The sequence below is a fragment of the Hemitrygon akajei genome, chromosome 9 (genome assembly GCF_048418815.1).
Source record: "Hemitrygon akajei chromosome 9, sHemAka1.3, whole genome shotgun sequence".
NCBI classification, from domain to species: domain Eukaryota; kingdom Metazoa; phylum Chordata; class Chondrichthyes; order Myliobatiformes; family Dasyatidae; genus Hemitrygon; species Hemitrygon akajei.
Window position 1 is genome coordinate 69,859,445 of NC_133132.1, and position 14,267 is coordinate 69,873,711.

Consider the following 14,267-nt stretch of genomic DNA (forward strand, 5'->3'; position numbering starts at 1 on the left):
AGGGAGCTGGTGTCTGTCAGTGAGTGAGGAGGGAGCTGGTGTCTGTCAGAGTGAGGAGGGAGCTGGTGTCTGTCAGAGTGAGGAGGGAATTGGTTCTGTCAGTGAGTGAGGAGGGAGCTGGTGTCTGTCAGTGAGTGAGGAGGGAGCTGGTGTCTCAGTGAGTGAGGAGGGAGCTGGTGTCTGTCAGAGTGAGGAGGGAGCTGGTGTCTGTCAGTGAGTGAGGAGGGAGCTGGTGTCTGTCAGTTAGTGAGGAGGGAGCTGGTGTCTGTCAGAGTGAGGAGGGAGCTGGTGTCTGTCATTGAGTGAGGAGGGAATTGGTTCTGTCAGTGAGTGAGGAGGGAGCTGGTGTCTGTCAGAGTGAGGAGGGAGTTGGTGTCTGTCAGTGAGTGAGGAGGGAGCTGGTGTCTGTCAGAGTGAGGAGGGAGCTGGTGTCTGTCAGTCAGTGAGGAGGGAGCTGGTGTCTGTTAGAGTGAGGAGGGAGCTGGTGTCTGTCAGTGAGTGAGGAGGGAGCTGGTGTCTGTCAGAGTGAGGAGGGAGCTGGTGTCTGTCAGTGAGTGAGGAGGGAGCTTGTGTCTGTCAGAGTGAGGAGGGAGCTGGTGTCTGTCAGTGAGTGAGGAGGGAATTGGTTCTGTCAGTGAGTGACGAGGGAGCTGGTGTCTGTCAGTGAGTGAGGAGGGAGCTGGTGTCTGTCAGTGAGTGAGGAGGGAGCTGGTTCTGTCAGTGAGTGAGGAGGGAGCTGGTGTCTGTCAGAGTGAGGAGGGAGCTGGTGTCTGTCAGTGAGTGAGGAGGGAGCTGGTGTCTGTCAGAGGGAGGAGGGAGATGGTGTCTGTCAGAGTGAGGAGGGAATTGGTTCCGTCAGTGAGTGAGGAGGGAGCTGGTGTCTGTCAGAGTGAGGAGGGAGCTGGTGTCTGTCAGTGAGGGAGGAGGGAGCTGGTGTCTGTCAGTGAGTGAGGAGGGAGCTGGTGTCTGTCAGTGAGTGAGGAGGGAGCTGGTGTCTGTCAGAGTGAGGAGGGAGCTGTTGTCTGTCAGTGAGTGAGGAGGGAATTGGTTCTGTCAGTGAGTGAGGAGGGAGCTGGTGTCTGTCAGTGAGTGAGGAGGGAGCTGGTGTCTGTCAGAGGGAGGAGGGAGATGGTGTCTGTCAGAGTGAGGAGGGAATTGGTTCTGTCAGTGAGTGAGGAGGGAGCTGGTGTCTGTCAGAGTGAGGAGGGAGCTGGTGTCTGTCAGTGAGGGAGGAGGGAGCTGGTGTCTGTCAGTGAGTGAGGAGGGAGCTGGTGTCTGTCAGAGTGAGTAGGGAGCTGGTGTCTGTCAGTGAGTGAGGAGGGAATTGGTTCTGTCAGTGAGTGAGGAGGGAGCTGGTGTCTGTCAGAGTGAGGAGGGAATTGGTTCTGTCAGTGAGTGAGGAGGGAGCTGGTGTCTTTCAGAGTGAGGAGGGAGCTGGTGTCTGTCAGAGTGAGGAGGGGGCTGGTGTCCGTCAGTGAGTGAGGAGGGAGCTGGTGTCTGTCAGAGTGAGGAGGGAGCTGGTGTCTGTCAGTGAGGGAGGAGGGAGCTGGTGTCTGTCAGTGAGTGAGGAGGGAGCTGGTGTCTGTCAGAGTGAGGAGGGAGCTGGTGTCTGTCAGTGAGTGAGGAGTGAATTGGTTCTGTCAGTGAGTGAGGAGGGAGCTGGTGTCTGTCAGAGTGAGGAGGGAATTGGTTCTGTCAGTGAGTGAGGAGGGAGCTGGTGTCTTTCAGAGTGAGGAGGGAGCTGGTGTCTGTCAGAGTGAGGAGGGAGCTGGTGTCCGTCAGTGAGTGAGGAGGGAGCTGGTGTCTGTCAGAGTGAGGAGGGAGCTGTTGTCCGTCAGTGAGTGAGGAGGGAGCTTGTGTCCGTCGGTGAGTGAGGAGGGAGCTGGCGTCCGTCAGTGAGTGAAGAGGGAGCTGGCGTCCGTCAGTGAGTGAGGAGGGAGCTGGTGTCTGTCAGTGAGTGAGGAGGGAGCTAGTGTCTGTCAGAGTGAGAAGGGAGCTGGTGTCCGTCAGTGAGTGAGGAGGGAGCTGGTGTCCGTCAGAGTGAGGAGGGAGCTGGTGTCCGTCAGTGAGTGAGGAGGGAGCTGGTGTTTAAAATTCCACAGGGTGTGGTCTGAGGCCTACCTACCGTGGCAGGAGGAGGGAGTTGAGGCAGCTGAAGATGAGCATGGGTAACATTGCAGACAATGTCATTATGTTGCCGAACTTTCTCTGCAGATGGTTCTCGCTTGGTATCGCTGAAACATTCATTGTCGAGGTTGCGTTGGAGGTTGGCACTGTGCTGGAAACATCCACGTCTTGCAATCGGTACTTAAAATACTGAGGGAGACAAGCACAGACATTAGAGATGGAAGAGTGAAATGGAGCAGGAGGGAGAGAGAGTGAATAGGAGCAAGAGGAGGGATGAAGGATGGTGTGGGTGGAAATGATAGAGGAAAAAAGGGGAGGGACGATGGGGAGACAGATGGGAGAGAGAGACGGAGGGGAGAGAGACAGAGTGGGGGCAGAGAGATGGGGTGAGACAGATGGGGGAAAGAGACAGTGGGGCGAGAGACAGAGTGGGTGGAGAGACAGTGGGGGAGAGACAGAGTGGGGGAGACAGGGGGGAGAGACGGGAGGAGAAACAGAGTAGGGAGACAGAGGGGGACAGAAGGAGGGAGATGAAGGGGGAGACAGAGCGGGGGAGACGAGGGGAGAGAGGGACAGAGGGAGGAGACGGGGATTACTTTTGGTGCTGTTTGCTATTGAGTACAAGACAGAGGGCAGATGACTGCATCAATACTGGAACGGTAGAGAAGGAGAGCCTTTCGGTTTTGTGGAATATTGGAACCTCATCTGAGGACGATAGGTCCCATGGAAGCAGAATGGTTTGCACTCGAACCCAAGCAAGTGCAACATTCTTGCTGGTAGGTTCACTTGTGCTGTTGATGAGGGTTTAAACTAGTTTGACAAGGGAATGAGATGCTGTAGATATATTGGGGTTGAGGAGGTGCAGTCAAACAAAGCAGGAAGCTTGGATCAGTTGTGCACAAGCAGATATGGGCACAATGAGGCAGATGGGAAGATGGGTAAACTGAACTGAATCCAATTTAAGGCAAGGAGACTGATAGGTAAGGGGGCGGTGAAGTTACGAGTACAGATTGATATGGAATTGGAGAGTGTCAGGGACAGATTGGTAAGGAATTGGAGAGTGTTGTAGAACAGACAGAACTAGGAGACAGGTGCACAGTTCCTGCAAAGTTAGACAGGGTGATGAAGATGGCATTTGGCATGCTTACAAAGTAGAGGATCGGCATGACATGTACAAGATGTCAGCAAGTGTAGATTTGGTGTACCGTGTACAGTTCTAGATTTGGTGTACCGTGTACAGTTCTAGATTTGGTGTACTGTGTACAGTTCTAGGCACCCTGTCATTAAACTGGAGAAGGTACAAAAAAGATTTATGGGGATTAAACTGAGACTAGAGGCTTGAGTTATAAGGAAAGGCTGGATAGGATGGGACTGTTTTATCAAAGCAGAGGAAGAAGAAGGGTGGCCAAAAGGAAGTTAATAAAAACTGAGGGACACAGATAAGGTGAATAGTCACCCTTTTCCTTGGGGTTGTGAACTAGAAAGGATAGATTTAAGAAAGAGCTGAAGGGCAACTTTCTCCTGTTTCCCCCCCCCCCCCCCACAAAGGGTGGTGAGTATATGGAATGAGCTGCCAGAGGAAGAGGTTGAGGTGGGTATTATTATGATATTTAAAAGCATCTGGACACATATTTGTTTAGAGATACAAGGGCCTAAAGCAAACAAATGGGACTTAGGTAGGCAAATTGATTGGCGTGGACAAAAACCCATTTTCTGTGCAGTATATCTCCACGATGCTATGAGATTAAGAAAGAAATTATGAGGGCAAAGTGGGGCCATGTAATATCACTGGCAGATATCCCAAGACATTTCATAACAGGAGGGTGGCCAGTGAAAGAATGAGTGAAAACAGGGATTATGTGTGGGGCGACAGGAAGCAGGCAAACTCTAAAAGGGATACATCTCTTCTACGTTCAGTAAGGTGAAAGACATTGCTAGTGGAGATTTCTGGGATGGTGGTGGTGATATTTTAGGGCATATTTTTAGGCATCTCTCCTGTAAGCCCAAACCCAGGCCACATTGGGATTCAAAGGAGGAGATTGTGGGAGTCCTGACAGTGAATTTAAAACTTTTATTGGCTGTTGGTGGGCGCTAGAAGACAGAGAACAGTAAATGTGGTACCTCTAATCAGGAGCAGCAGAGATCTGCAAAGTAATTACAGGCCAGCAGATTTTATGTCTGTGGTACAGACATTACTGGAAAAGATTAACTTTTCTGAGAGGATAGATTAACATATAATGGTACAGCACAGGAACAGGCCCTTCAGCCCATTGTCTGCAAACTATGATGCCAATTTTAACTAATCCCATCTGTCTGCACACGGTCATAGAACATAGAACACAGAACAGTACAGCACAGGCACAGGCCTTTCAGCCCACAGTGTTATCCAAACCAATTAAATTGGTAATCAAATGGACAACGAATCTCTTCTGTCTACAAAATGTCCATATCCCTCCATCTTCCTTACAGCCATGTGCCTATCTTAAAAGTGCAAAAATGCTTAATATCTGCCTCCATCCCCACCCCAGGCTGCACACTCCAGACACACCTTCCCCTGTGTAAAAAAACTTGCCTTGAAATTACATTCAAGGTACCCACCATATGTGTGTAAAAAACTTGTCTCTAACAACTCCTGTAAAATTACCCCTCTCACCTTCAATGCAAGCCCTCTGGCATTAGGCATTTCAACCCTGGGAAACAGATACTCCTGGTCTTTAACTATCTATACCTGTGGTAATCTTGTACATCTCTAGCAGATCTCCCCTCAGCCTTTGCTGCTTTAGAGAAAACGACCCGAGTTTGTCTAGCCTCTCGTGATAGCACATGCCCTCTATTCCAGGCAGCAACCTAGTAAACTACTTCTGCACCCTCTCCAGAGCCTCGACATCCTTCCTATAATGGGGCGACTAGAACTGTATGCAATACTCCAGATGTGGCCTAACCAGAGTTTTATAAAGTTGCAACAAAACTTCCTGATGTCTGAACTCAACTAATAAAGGTAAGCGTGCCATTTGCATTTTAACCACCCTATCAACCTGTGTAGCCACTTTCAGGGAGCTATGAACTTGGATCCCAAGATTCCTTTGGTTTAGGGTCTTGCAATTAACTGTGGTTAACTATGGTCTCTGATTTGATGTGCCAAGGCACATTTGGTGGGATTAAACCCTATCTGCCATTTCTCCACCCACATCTGCAATTGATCTACATCCATCATATTCTTTGCCAGTTTTCTACTCTATCCCCAACATCACAAATCTTTGAATCATCTGCAGACTTACTAACCCACCCATCCACATTTCCATCCAAGTCATTTATATACATCACACACAGCAGAGGTCCCAGTACAGAACTCCACTAATCACAGACGTGATTCAGCTAGAACAAATGTCATCGTATGGGCAAGCCAATTCACCATGGATCCCATGCATCCTAATCTTCTGGATGTGTCTCCCATGAGGGACCTTGCCAAATGCCTTATTAAAACCAATGCATACGATATCAACAGCTCTACCTTCATCAATCACCCTCATCACCTCGTCAAACAACTCAATCAAGTTCATAAGACACAATTTGCCTTGCACAAAGCCATGCTGACTCTCCCTAATTAGGTTATGATTTTCCAAATACTCACAAACCTTATCCCTAAGAATTCCCTCCAATAACTTCTCTACCACTGGAAACATGTCTGCAGTTTCCAGAGTTATCCCTGGTTCCTTTCTTGGCCAGTCCTCCACAGCCTCTCCTGCGCCTAGACAGGACACGAAGATATTGATCAAAGCCCCAGCAACATCTTCACTTTCCTCTCTGAATGTCAGGCCTTGGGACTTACTCACCTTAATGCTCTTTCAGAGACCTAACTCTGCCTCCCTCTTCACCTCGAAACGCTCGAGCGTATCAATGTGCTCGGCCCTGATCTCCCTATCCTTCGCGTCTTTCTTCTTGGTAGATACTGATGTAAAGTACTCATTAAGGACCTCACCCAAATCCACCGCATCCAAGCAAATGTTCCCCCCTTTATCGTTGAGTGGTCCCACCCTCTCCCTAGTCATCCACTTGCTCCTGACGTAGATATAGAATGCCTTCAGATTCTCTTTAATCCTACTTTGCAAGGACTTTTCATGGCCCTTCCTGGCTTTCCTAATTCTCTTTGAGCTTTTTCTCTGTCTTATTTCTAATCCTCAAGGGCTCTGGTTGATCCAAGCTTCCTAAACTTTATATACTTTTCTTTTTCCTTCTTGACCTCCAAGGTTCTCTTACCTTGCCCTCCTTCTGACTGCAACATACTTCTCCACTACCTTGTGTATTTTGTCTTGAAATACTCTCTGTATGGTGGATGTGGATTTGCCCAAAAATAGCTGTTCCTAATTAATTCTCCCTACTTCCTGCCTAATACTCCTAATATTCTCATAATTTGCCCTGCTAATACCCTCCCGCAAGGTCCATGCTTATCCTCATTTATAAATATCTTACAACGTGAGGAGTTGTGGTTACTGTTCCCTAACCTCTCCCACTGAAAGGTCGGTCCCCTAGGTAGCCTCATTACCCATCACCGGGCCCAGTACAGCCCCTCCTCTACATATTGATTTACGAAACATTCCAGGATGTATCTAACAATTTCTGCCCCACCTAAACCTCTTGCACTAAAATCCCAGTTTATCTTAGAGAGGCTGAAACTCCCATGACAACAACTCTATTGTTTTTGCACCTTTCCTTAATCTGCCTGCATATCTGTTTCTCAGTGTCCTGGTGGCTACTGGGGTGGGATGTTGATACAATCCCATCAGGGTGATTGCATTCTTCCTATTCATTAGTTTAGTAGTTCCGTTGTAATATTTCTGACTCAGTGGGCAAGCCCTCCATTATGTCCCCTCTGTGTCACTGTGATATTGTCACTGATCAGTAGAGCAACTCTGAAACCCCCTCCCACCTCGTTTACCTCACTCTTTATCTTTTCTAAAACATCAAAATCCTGGGACATTAAGCATCCATTCCTGTCCCTCTCTCAGCCAGGTGTCTGGTTTAACATCATAGCTCCATGCTCTAAGTTCATCACCTTTACCCATAGTACTCCTAGCATCAAAATACACTTGCTTCAAACTATCTGTTTCATCTTATCTATCACTTTGCTTCTGCCTGTTTTTGCTGGCCCTGACACCTACCTTCCTCTCCTTCTCTCTATTTTCTCACCTGGTGCTCTGGTTCCCCCCCCCCCCCCCCGCCAAACTAGTTTAGCCCTGCCCCCCCCCCCCAAGTAGTGGACAATATTGCTCTATTTTCTGTCTGTTCATGTGTCTGTCCAAATGCTGCTTAAACATTCCCAATGCATCTGCTTTCCCCCATTTCCTATCCTGGCAGCAAGTTCTACGTCTCTACCACTCTGTGTAACAGTCTGTTCCAATCCTACGCTACATCGACAACTGCATTGACAATAGACAATAGACAATAGGTGCAGAAGTAGACCATTCGGCCCTTCGAGCCTGCACCGCCATTTTGAGATCATGGCTGATCAATTACTATCAATACCCGGTTCCTGCCTTGTCCCCATATCCCTTGATTCCCCTATCCATAAGATACCCATCTAGCTCCTTCTTGAAAGCATCCAGAGAATTGGCCTCCACTACCTTCTGAGGCAGTGCATTCCAGACCCCCACAACTCTCTGGGAGAAGAAGTTTTTCCTTAACTCTGTCCTAAATGACCTACCCCTTATTCTCAAACCATGCCCTCTGGTACTGGACTCTCCCAGCATCTGGAACCTATTTCCTGCCTCTATCTTGTCCAATCCCTTAATAATCTTATATGTTTCAATCAGATCCCCTCTCAATCTCCTTAATTCCAGCGTGTACAAGCCCAGTCTCTCTAACCTCTCTGCGTAAGACTGCGTAAGTCCGGACATCCCAGGAATTAACCTCCTGAATCTACGCTGCACTTCCTCTACAGCCAGGATGTCCTTCCTTAACCCTGGAGACCAAAACTGTACACAATACTCCAGGTGTGGTCTCACCAGGGCTCTGTACAAATGCAAAAGGATTTCCTTGCTCTTGTACTCAATTCCCTTTGTAATAAAGGCCAACATTCCATTAGCCTTCTTCACTGCCTGCTGCACTTGCTCATTCACCTTCAGTGACTGATGAACAAGGACTCCGAGATCTCTTTGTATTTCTCCCTTACCCAACTCTACCCCATTCAGATAATAATCTGCCTTCCTGTTCTTACTCCCAAAGTGGATAGCCTCTCACTTATTCACATTAAACATCATCTGCCAAGTATCTGCCCACTCACCCAGCCTATCCAAGTCACCCTGAATTCTCCTAACATCCTCATCACATGTCACACTGCCACCCAGCTTAGTATCATCAGCAAATTTGCTGATGTTATTTTTTATGCCTTCATCCAAATCGTTAACGTAAATGGTAAACAGCTGTGGTCCCAATACCGAGCCCTGTGGCACCCTGCTTCCGGCACCCAGGTTGAGCTAATTAATTTCATCAACTTCGCCGCCACCTTCCACCCTGCCCTCAAATTTACCTGATCCATTTCTGACACTTCCCTCCCCTTTCTCGATCTCACTGTCTCCATCTCTACAGACAGCTTATCCACCGATGTCTATCATAACCCACTGATTCTCTCAGCTACCTGGACTACACCTCTTCCCACCCTGTTACTTGTAAAAATGCCAACCCCTTCTCTCAACTCCTCAGTCTCCACCACATCTGCTCTCAGGATGAGGCTTTTCATTCCAGCACGAAGGAGATGTCCTACTTTTTCAAAGAAAGGGGCTTCCATCCTCCACCATCAACACTGCCCTCATCCACAACACTTCCATTTCATGTACGCCTGCTCTCATCCCCATCCTCCCACCACCTCTTGTCCTTACCTAGCATTGCACCAGCTTCTGCGCCCAGCACACAATTCCCTGAAACCTCCACCATCTCCAACAGGATCCCACCACCAAGCACGTCTTTTCCCCCCGCCCCCCCCCCCCACTTTCTGCTTTCCTACACAACTCCCTTGTCCATTCGTCCCTCCCCACTGATCACACTCCTGGTATTTATCCTTGCCAGCGGAACAAGTGCTGCACCTGCCCTACACCACCTCCCTCACCACCGTTCAGGGCCCCAAACAGTCCTTCCAGGTGAGGCGACACTTCACCTGTGAGTCTGCTGGGGTTATACACTGTGTCTGGTGCTCCTGGTGTGGTTTTCCTGCATATCGGTAAGATCTGACATAGACTGGGAGATCGCTTCACCAAGCACCTATGCTCCATCCACCAGAGAAAGCAGGATCTCCCAGTGGCCACTTCCCATTCCCATTCCCATATGTCAGTCCATAGCCTGTCGTGATGAGGCCACACTCGGGTTGGACGAACACCACCTTGTATTCCATCTGGGTAGCTTCCAACCTGATGGCATGAACGTCAATTTCTCAACCCCTCTCTGCCCTCTCCTTCACCCATTCTCATCCCCTTTACCTTCTCTCACCGTATCTCATTGCCTGCCCATCGCCTCCCTCTGGTGCTTTTCTTTCTCCCATGGTCTTCTATCCCCATCTATCAGATTCCCCCTTCTCCAGCCCTGTATCTCGTTCACCAATCAATTTCCCAGCTATTTACCTCATCCCTCCCCCTCCTGGTTTCACCTATCACCTTGTGTTTCTCTCCTCCCCCCCCCCCACCACTTTTTAAATCTACTCATCGTTTTTTCCTCTAGTTCTGCCGAAGAGTCTCAGCCCGAAATGTCGACTACTTTTTTCCACTGATGCTGCCTGACTGCTGAGTTCCTCCAGATTTTGTGTGTGTTACTCTGTGTAAATACTTGCCTTGAAAATCTTCTTTACATTCTACCCCTCTCACCATAAAGCTGTGCTCTTAAGTACTTGACATTTCTATCCTGGGAAAAAGACTACCTTTCCAATCTATTCCTCTTGACATTTTATATACAGTACTTTAATCTGGTCACTCTTCACTCTCTGACAGTCCAAGTTTTACAGTTCATAGTTTCAAATGACAATATCCTGGTGAAATTCTTCTGCACTCTTCAAGGCCTCCACATCCCTCCTGTAGCAAAGGTGATTTAACCAAAGGGCATAAATGTAATATAGAGGTTTAAAAGGGATAAGATGAAGTTTTTAAACCCCTGCCCTTCCCTCCATGAGTGGCAGAACTCTGAAACACACACTGCGGGAGGGGGTAGTGCGGGCAGAGACTTATGGAACTGAAGAAATATCTAGATGTGTATTTGAATCACCATGGCAAAAATGTTAAATACAAACTTCTGGTAATAAGATTACTGTAGATAAATATGTCATGGTTCTTGCAATGAGGCTACTGTAGATAGATACCCCACTGTTCTGGTGAATGAGATTACTGTAGATAGATACCCCACGGTTCTGGTGAATTAGATTACTGTAGATAGATACCCCACGGTTCTGGTGAATGAGATTACTGTAGATAGATACCCCATGGTAGTGCTGTGGTTAGTGTGATGCTATTACAGCTTGGAGTGCCAGAGTTCAGAGTTCAATTCCCACATCATCTGAAATGAGTTTGTACGTTCTCCCCGTGGAACAAAGAATGTATGGCTTTCTCTGGGGCCTCTGTTTGTTCCAACAGTCCAAAGACATACCAGTTAGTGGGGTAATTGGTCATTGTAAATTGTGCCGTGAATTAGACCAGGGTTAACTCGTGGGTTGCTGGGCAGTGCAGCTTAAAGGGGCAGAAGGGCCTGTCCTGCACTGTATCTGTGAATAAATAAGTGCTTTACGGTTGCCGTGGACACACTGGGCTAAAGAGGTTTCTGCACTACATGACTGTGGAAGACAGAGAAGGAATGGTTCAGTGGCCGAGGAGGATGACTGGGACAGGGTTGGCAGGGATCGAGGATACACACCTGAATTGCCGTCATGAAGAAGTTCCAAGGAAGAAGGGTTCCAAGTCCCAGGATGACGAAGATCAGCCACACAGCCTTGAACCTGTTTCAGGGACAGAATCAGCAGCGGAGTAACACACTGCAAACCCCACACACGGGACCTGACAACTCTCACTTCCATCCCACCCTGAAACCTGCGCTTCACCGAGGCAGTATACCTCTGTGACTCAGAGCTCCTGGTGCTGTCCCACCTTGGCATTGTTACATGGACCATTCAGTCCCATCATTTACACTTGGTTGTGTTTCAGTTTCGGGACGATGGACAGACAGTAGAGCTAGTGTTTAGGGACAGGGATGCGGGGGAATTAGAGGACGGTGATTAATAATCTGAACCTTCACTCCATGTTTGAAAGCCAGCAATGTCGATGTGGACAGATGCAAGGACAGCAGACCATCAAGCTGAGGGCTGACCGTCAGACTGGAATTCGAGTCCAGTATTCAGGGTCCCGTCGTCAGCGACTCTGGAGTTTGAGGCCTGGACTTTGGATCATTATCCAGGACCCCCGTTCATTATCATCCGTGAGTCCAGGCCGGGCCCCATGACCAGAGCCTAGAGTCTGCGAATCTGTGTGACTCAGCTGGCAAGGCTGAAGGCCGAGTGTCTGTGAATCCCCAAGTTCACTGGAGGCTGGAGGCCGAGTGTCTGTGAATCCCCAAGTTCACTGGAGGCTGGAGGCCGAGTGTCTGTGAATCCCCAAGTTCACTGGAGGCTGGAGGCCGAGTGTCTGTGAATCCCCAAGTTCACTGGAGGCTGGAGGCCAAAGATGTCCTGGTGTTAGAGGGCTGTGTGGCTGGGAGGAAGGAACAGGCTGTCACTCGGGATGCATTGCTTCGTTGTGCTCTGCGTTGCTCTGCTAAGCGTGGTGGGCATTCCACATTGGCACCAGAACGCGAGGCAACACTTGCCCCCAGCACATCCTTGGTTGTTAACGCAAACAACTCATTTCACTGTATGTTTCGATGTACATGTGATTCTGAATCTGAAACACTAACCCTACTTGTGACAAACACTGACTATCCTCACCCATCTCATACTGGGCACTTCATCGATTCCTTAGCGACTGCCCTGTCCCTCCCTTTACGCAATGACCACCCTGTCCTGTCTCACACCACAATGACCCTCCCATTCTGCACTGACCACCCTGATGCAGCCATCAACACAATGACCGTCCTGTCCCATCCCACACCATACCGACAACCCCCACCCCGCCCATGCCATCCCATCCTCCTACTTCCCTACTGACCGGTCCACCGGCTCCTGCTCCCTCATCTTTGTCATTTCTGTTCCCTCTGGTAAGTGCGTTCAACCTGTGGGAAGGAAAGGGCAGAGGTTAGGGAGGCCCTACTCCCCCTTGCCTCACAGCCATTGACCTGCTCGTTCCCCCAGCTCCTCACCAGACCAGGCCCACACCAGCCCAACGTACACAGGGGTTCCTACCCCTGCTCATCAGCCCAGACCTGCTACACAGCAAGATTTCCACAGTGTGAGGGGGTAATTGTGGTCAAGATGGCTTTGGGTAAGAATGATAATGGCCTGCACATCCTACAGAGTCCTTCAGTGTAGAAACAGCCCAACATGACCAAGATATCGATCCAAACTGGTCTCATTTGTTTGCAGTGGTCCATGTCCCACCAAATCTTTTCAACCCATATATCTGTCTTAAAGTATTTTAAACAGTGTAATCGTACCTGCTTTGACAGTCTCCTCCTGTAGGTCATTCTATCAACCTCTGACCCCTCAGCTCCACTTTAAATCTGTCTCCTCCTACCTTAGTTTTAGACTGCCCTGCCCTGAAGAAAGACGATGTGGGCTAACCCTATCTGTACCCCTCATGATTTTACACCGTGATAAGGTCACTCTTCAGCTTCCTTCATTTATCCAGGAATAAATATTTAGCATCTCCTTATAGTTCAAGCCTTGCAGTCCTGGTGACATTCCCACAAATCATTTCCACACTCTTTCCAACAGCTGGTCGTTGAGTGACTCCACTGAATGTGAAATCTAGCAAACAGGAACTGTGAATAGCCGGGGAGTGCTGGCCACGGCTGATTGAGGGACAGAGACCAGGCGAAAGAGCAGCACCCCATGGAAGAAAAAGATTGGAAACCCCTGCGAAAGAGCACTTTAATACACAAAAGCACCACAGAAAAAGAAGTGATTTATATGTAGCTGACAGAAGTATTAAAAATACCGTTAAATCCAAGGAGCAGGATTGTAAGATTACCAGATATAAAAGCAGGTAACCTGCTGGAGCTCTTCAGAGGAGGTTCGAGGAAGTGAGAGTCAAATAGCACGGAAAGAGGACCTTCTGCCCAACCGGCTCAGGCTGATCTGCATTCCTAGCTAAGATACTCTCGTTTGTCGGCAGTAACTAAAGCTTTCCTGTCTGTGTAACTGTCCAAGTAACTTTTACATGTTGGCAGCGTACCCGTCTCAACCACCTCCTCTGACGTTGACCATCTTTGGGTGAAAAGTTGCCCCTCAGGCTGCTGTTAAATCAATGCCCTCTTGTTTTTGATTCCCCAGCCCTGGGAAAGGATCATCTACACAAGACATCTAATTTACAGCCCGAGTGCAAAGAGGTAAAAAACTAAAGCAGATTGTAATTGCCACTATTGGTGCATGAATAGGAAACGACTGGTGAGGACAAGTCTAGGCCTGACAGTCCAGAGAGTTTATAAAGGGGAATATGGAAATTACAGTATAATTAACAATTACTTTGCATCAGCCTTCATAGAAGTACACAAAACCTAACGGATATATTACAGAGGATCTAGTGAGAACAAGGAACTGCCGGAACCAAGTGTTAGCCAAACAATAGTACCACAGAAACTGGTGGGCTTGAAGGCTGATAAATCCCAGCAACCATACAATCTACATCCAGAGTTTAGAAAGAGTTGTCATCTTTCAAGGTTCTGTGGATTCTGAAAATGTTCCTGTGGATTGCAGGACAGCAAATGTAACCCAACATTTCAAGAAAGGAGAGAGGAAACACAGAATCACCAAGCTGTTAGTTTAAAGTCAGTGGTGGGGTCAAGCTGAGATCTGTAGTGAAGGACCTAGTAACTAAAAACATTGGAAAATAAAAGGTTTGAATGGAGGCAACGTTGATTTATGAAAGGAAAATCATGTCTTTGGCCGATCTGCTGGAGTTCTTTGAGAATGTGACACTTAGATAAGGAGGAACAAATGGAGGTGTTGTAACTGGGTTTCT

The 14,267-nt window shown here is 48.4% G+C and overlaps 1 protein-coding gene and 1 long non-coding RNA gene across 6 annotated transcripts in view; one reads left to right on the forward strand and one right to left on the reverse strand.

Annotated features, from left to right (window-relative positions):
• LOC140733220 (equilibrative nucleoside transporter 1-like) overlaps positions 1–14,267 on the reverse strand; it is a 228,354-nt gene that overhangs the window by 157,553 nt on the left and 56,534 nt on the right. For all 5 annotated transcript variants that reach the window (XM_073056259.1, XM_073056258.1, XM_073056257.1 and 2 more), the window contains exons 2-4: positions 12,297–12,360; positions 11,014–11,095; positions 2,126–2,316 (exon numbers count right to left, since the gene is read on the reverse strand). In XM_073056259.1, coding sequence (XP_072912360.1) covers positions 2,126–2,316; positions 11,014–11,095; positions 12,297–12,331 — 308 coding nt within the window. In that variant the 5' untranslated portion in view covers positions 12,332–12,360. The remainder of the gene's footprint in view (positions 1–2,125; positions 2,317–11,013; positions 11,096–12,296; positions 12,361–14,267) is intronic.
• The window catches only part of LOC140733221 (uncharacterized), a 118,761-nt gene that overhangs the window by 56,869 nt on the left and 47,625 nt on the right, over positions 1–14,267 (forward strand). The window contains exon 2 of the long non-coding RNA XR_012100245.1: positions 5,004–5,125. This is a non-coding gene — a long non-coding RNA (uncharacterized lncRNA). The remainder of the gene's footprint in view (positions 1–5,003; positions 5,126–14,267) is intronic.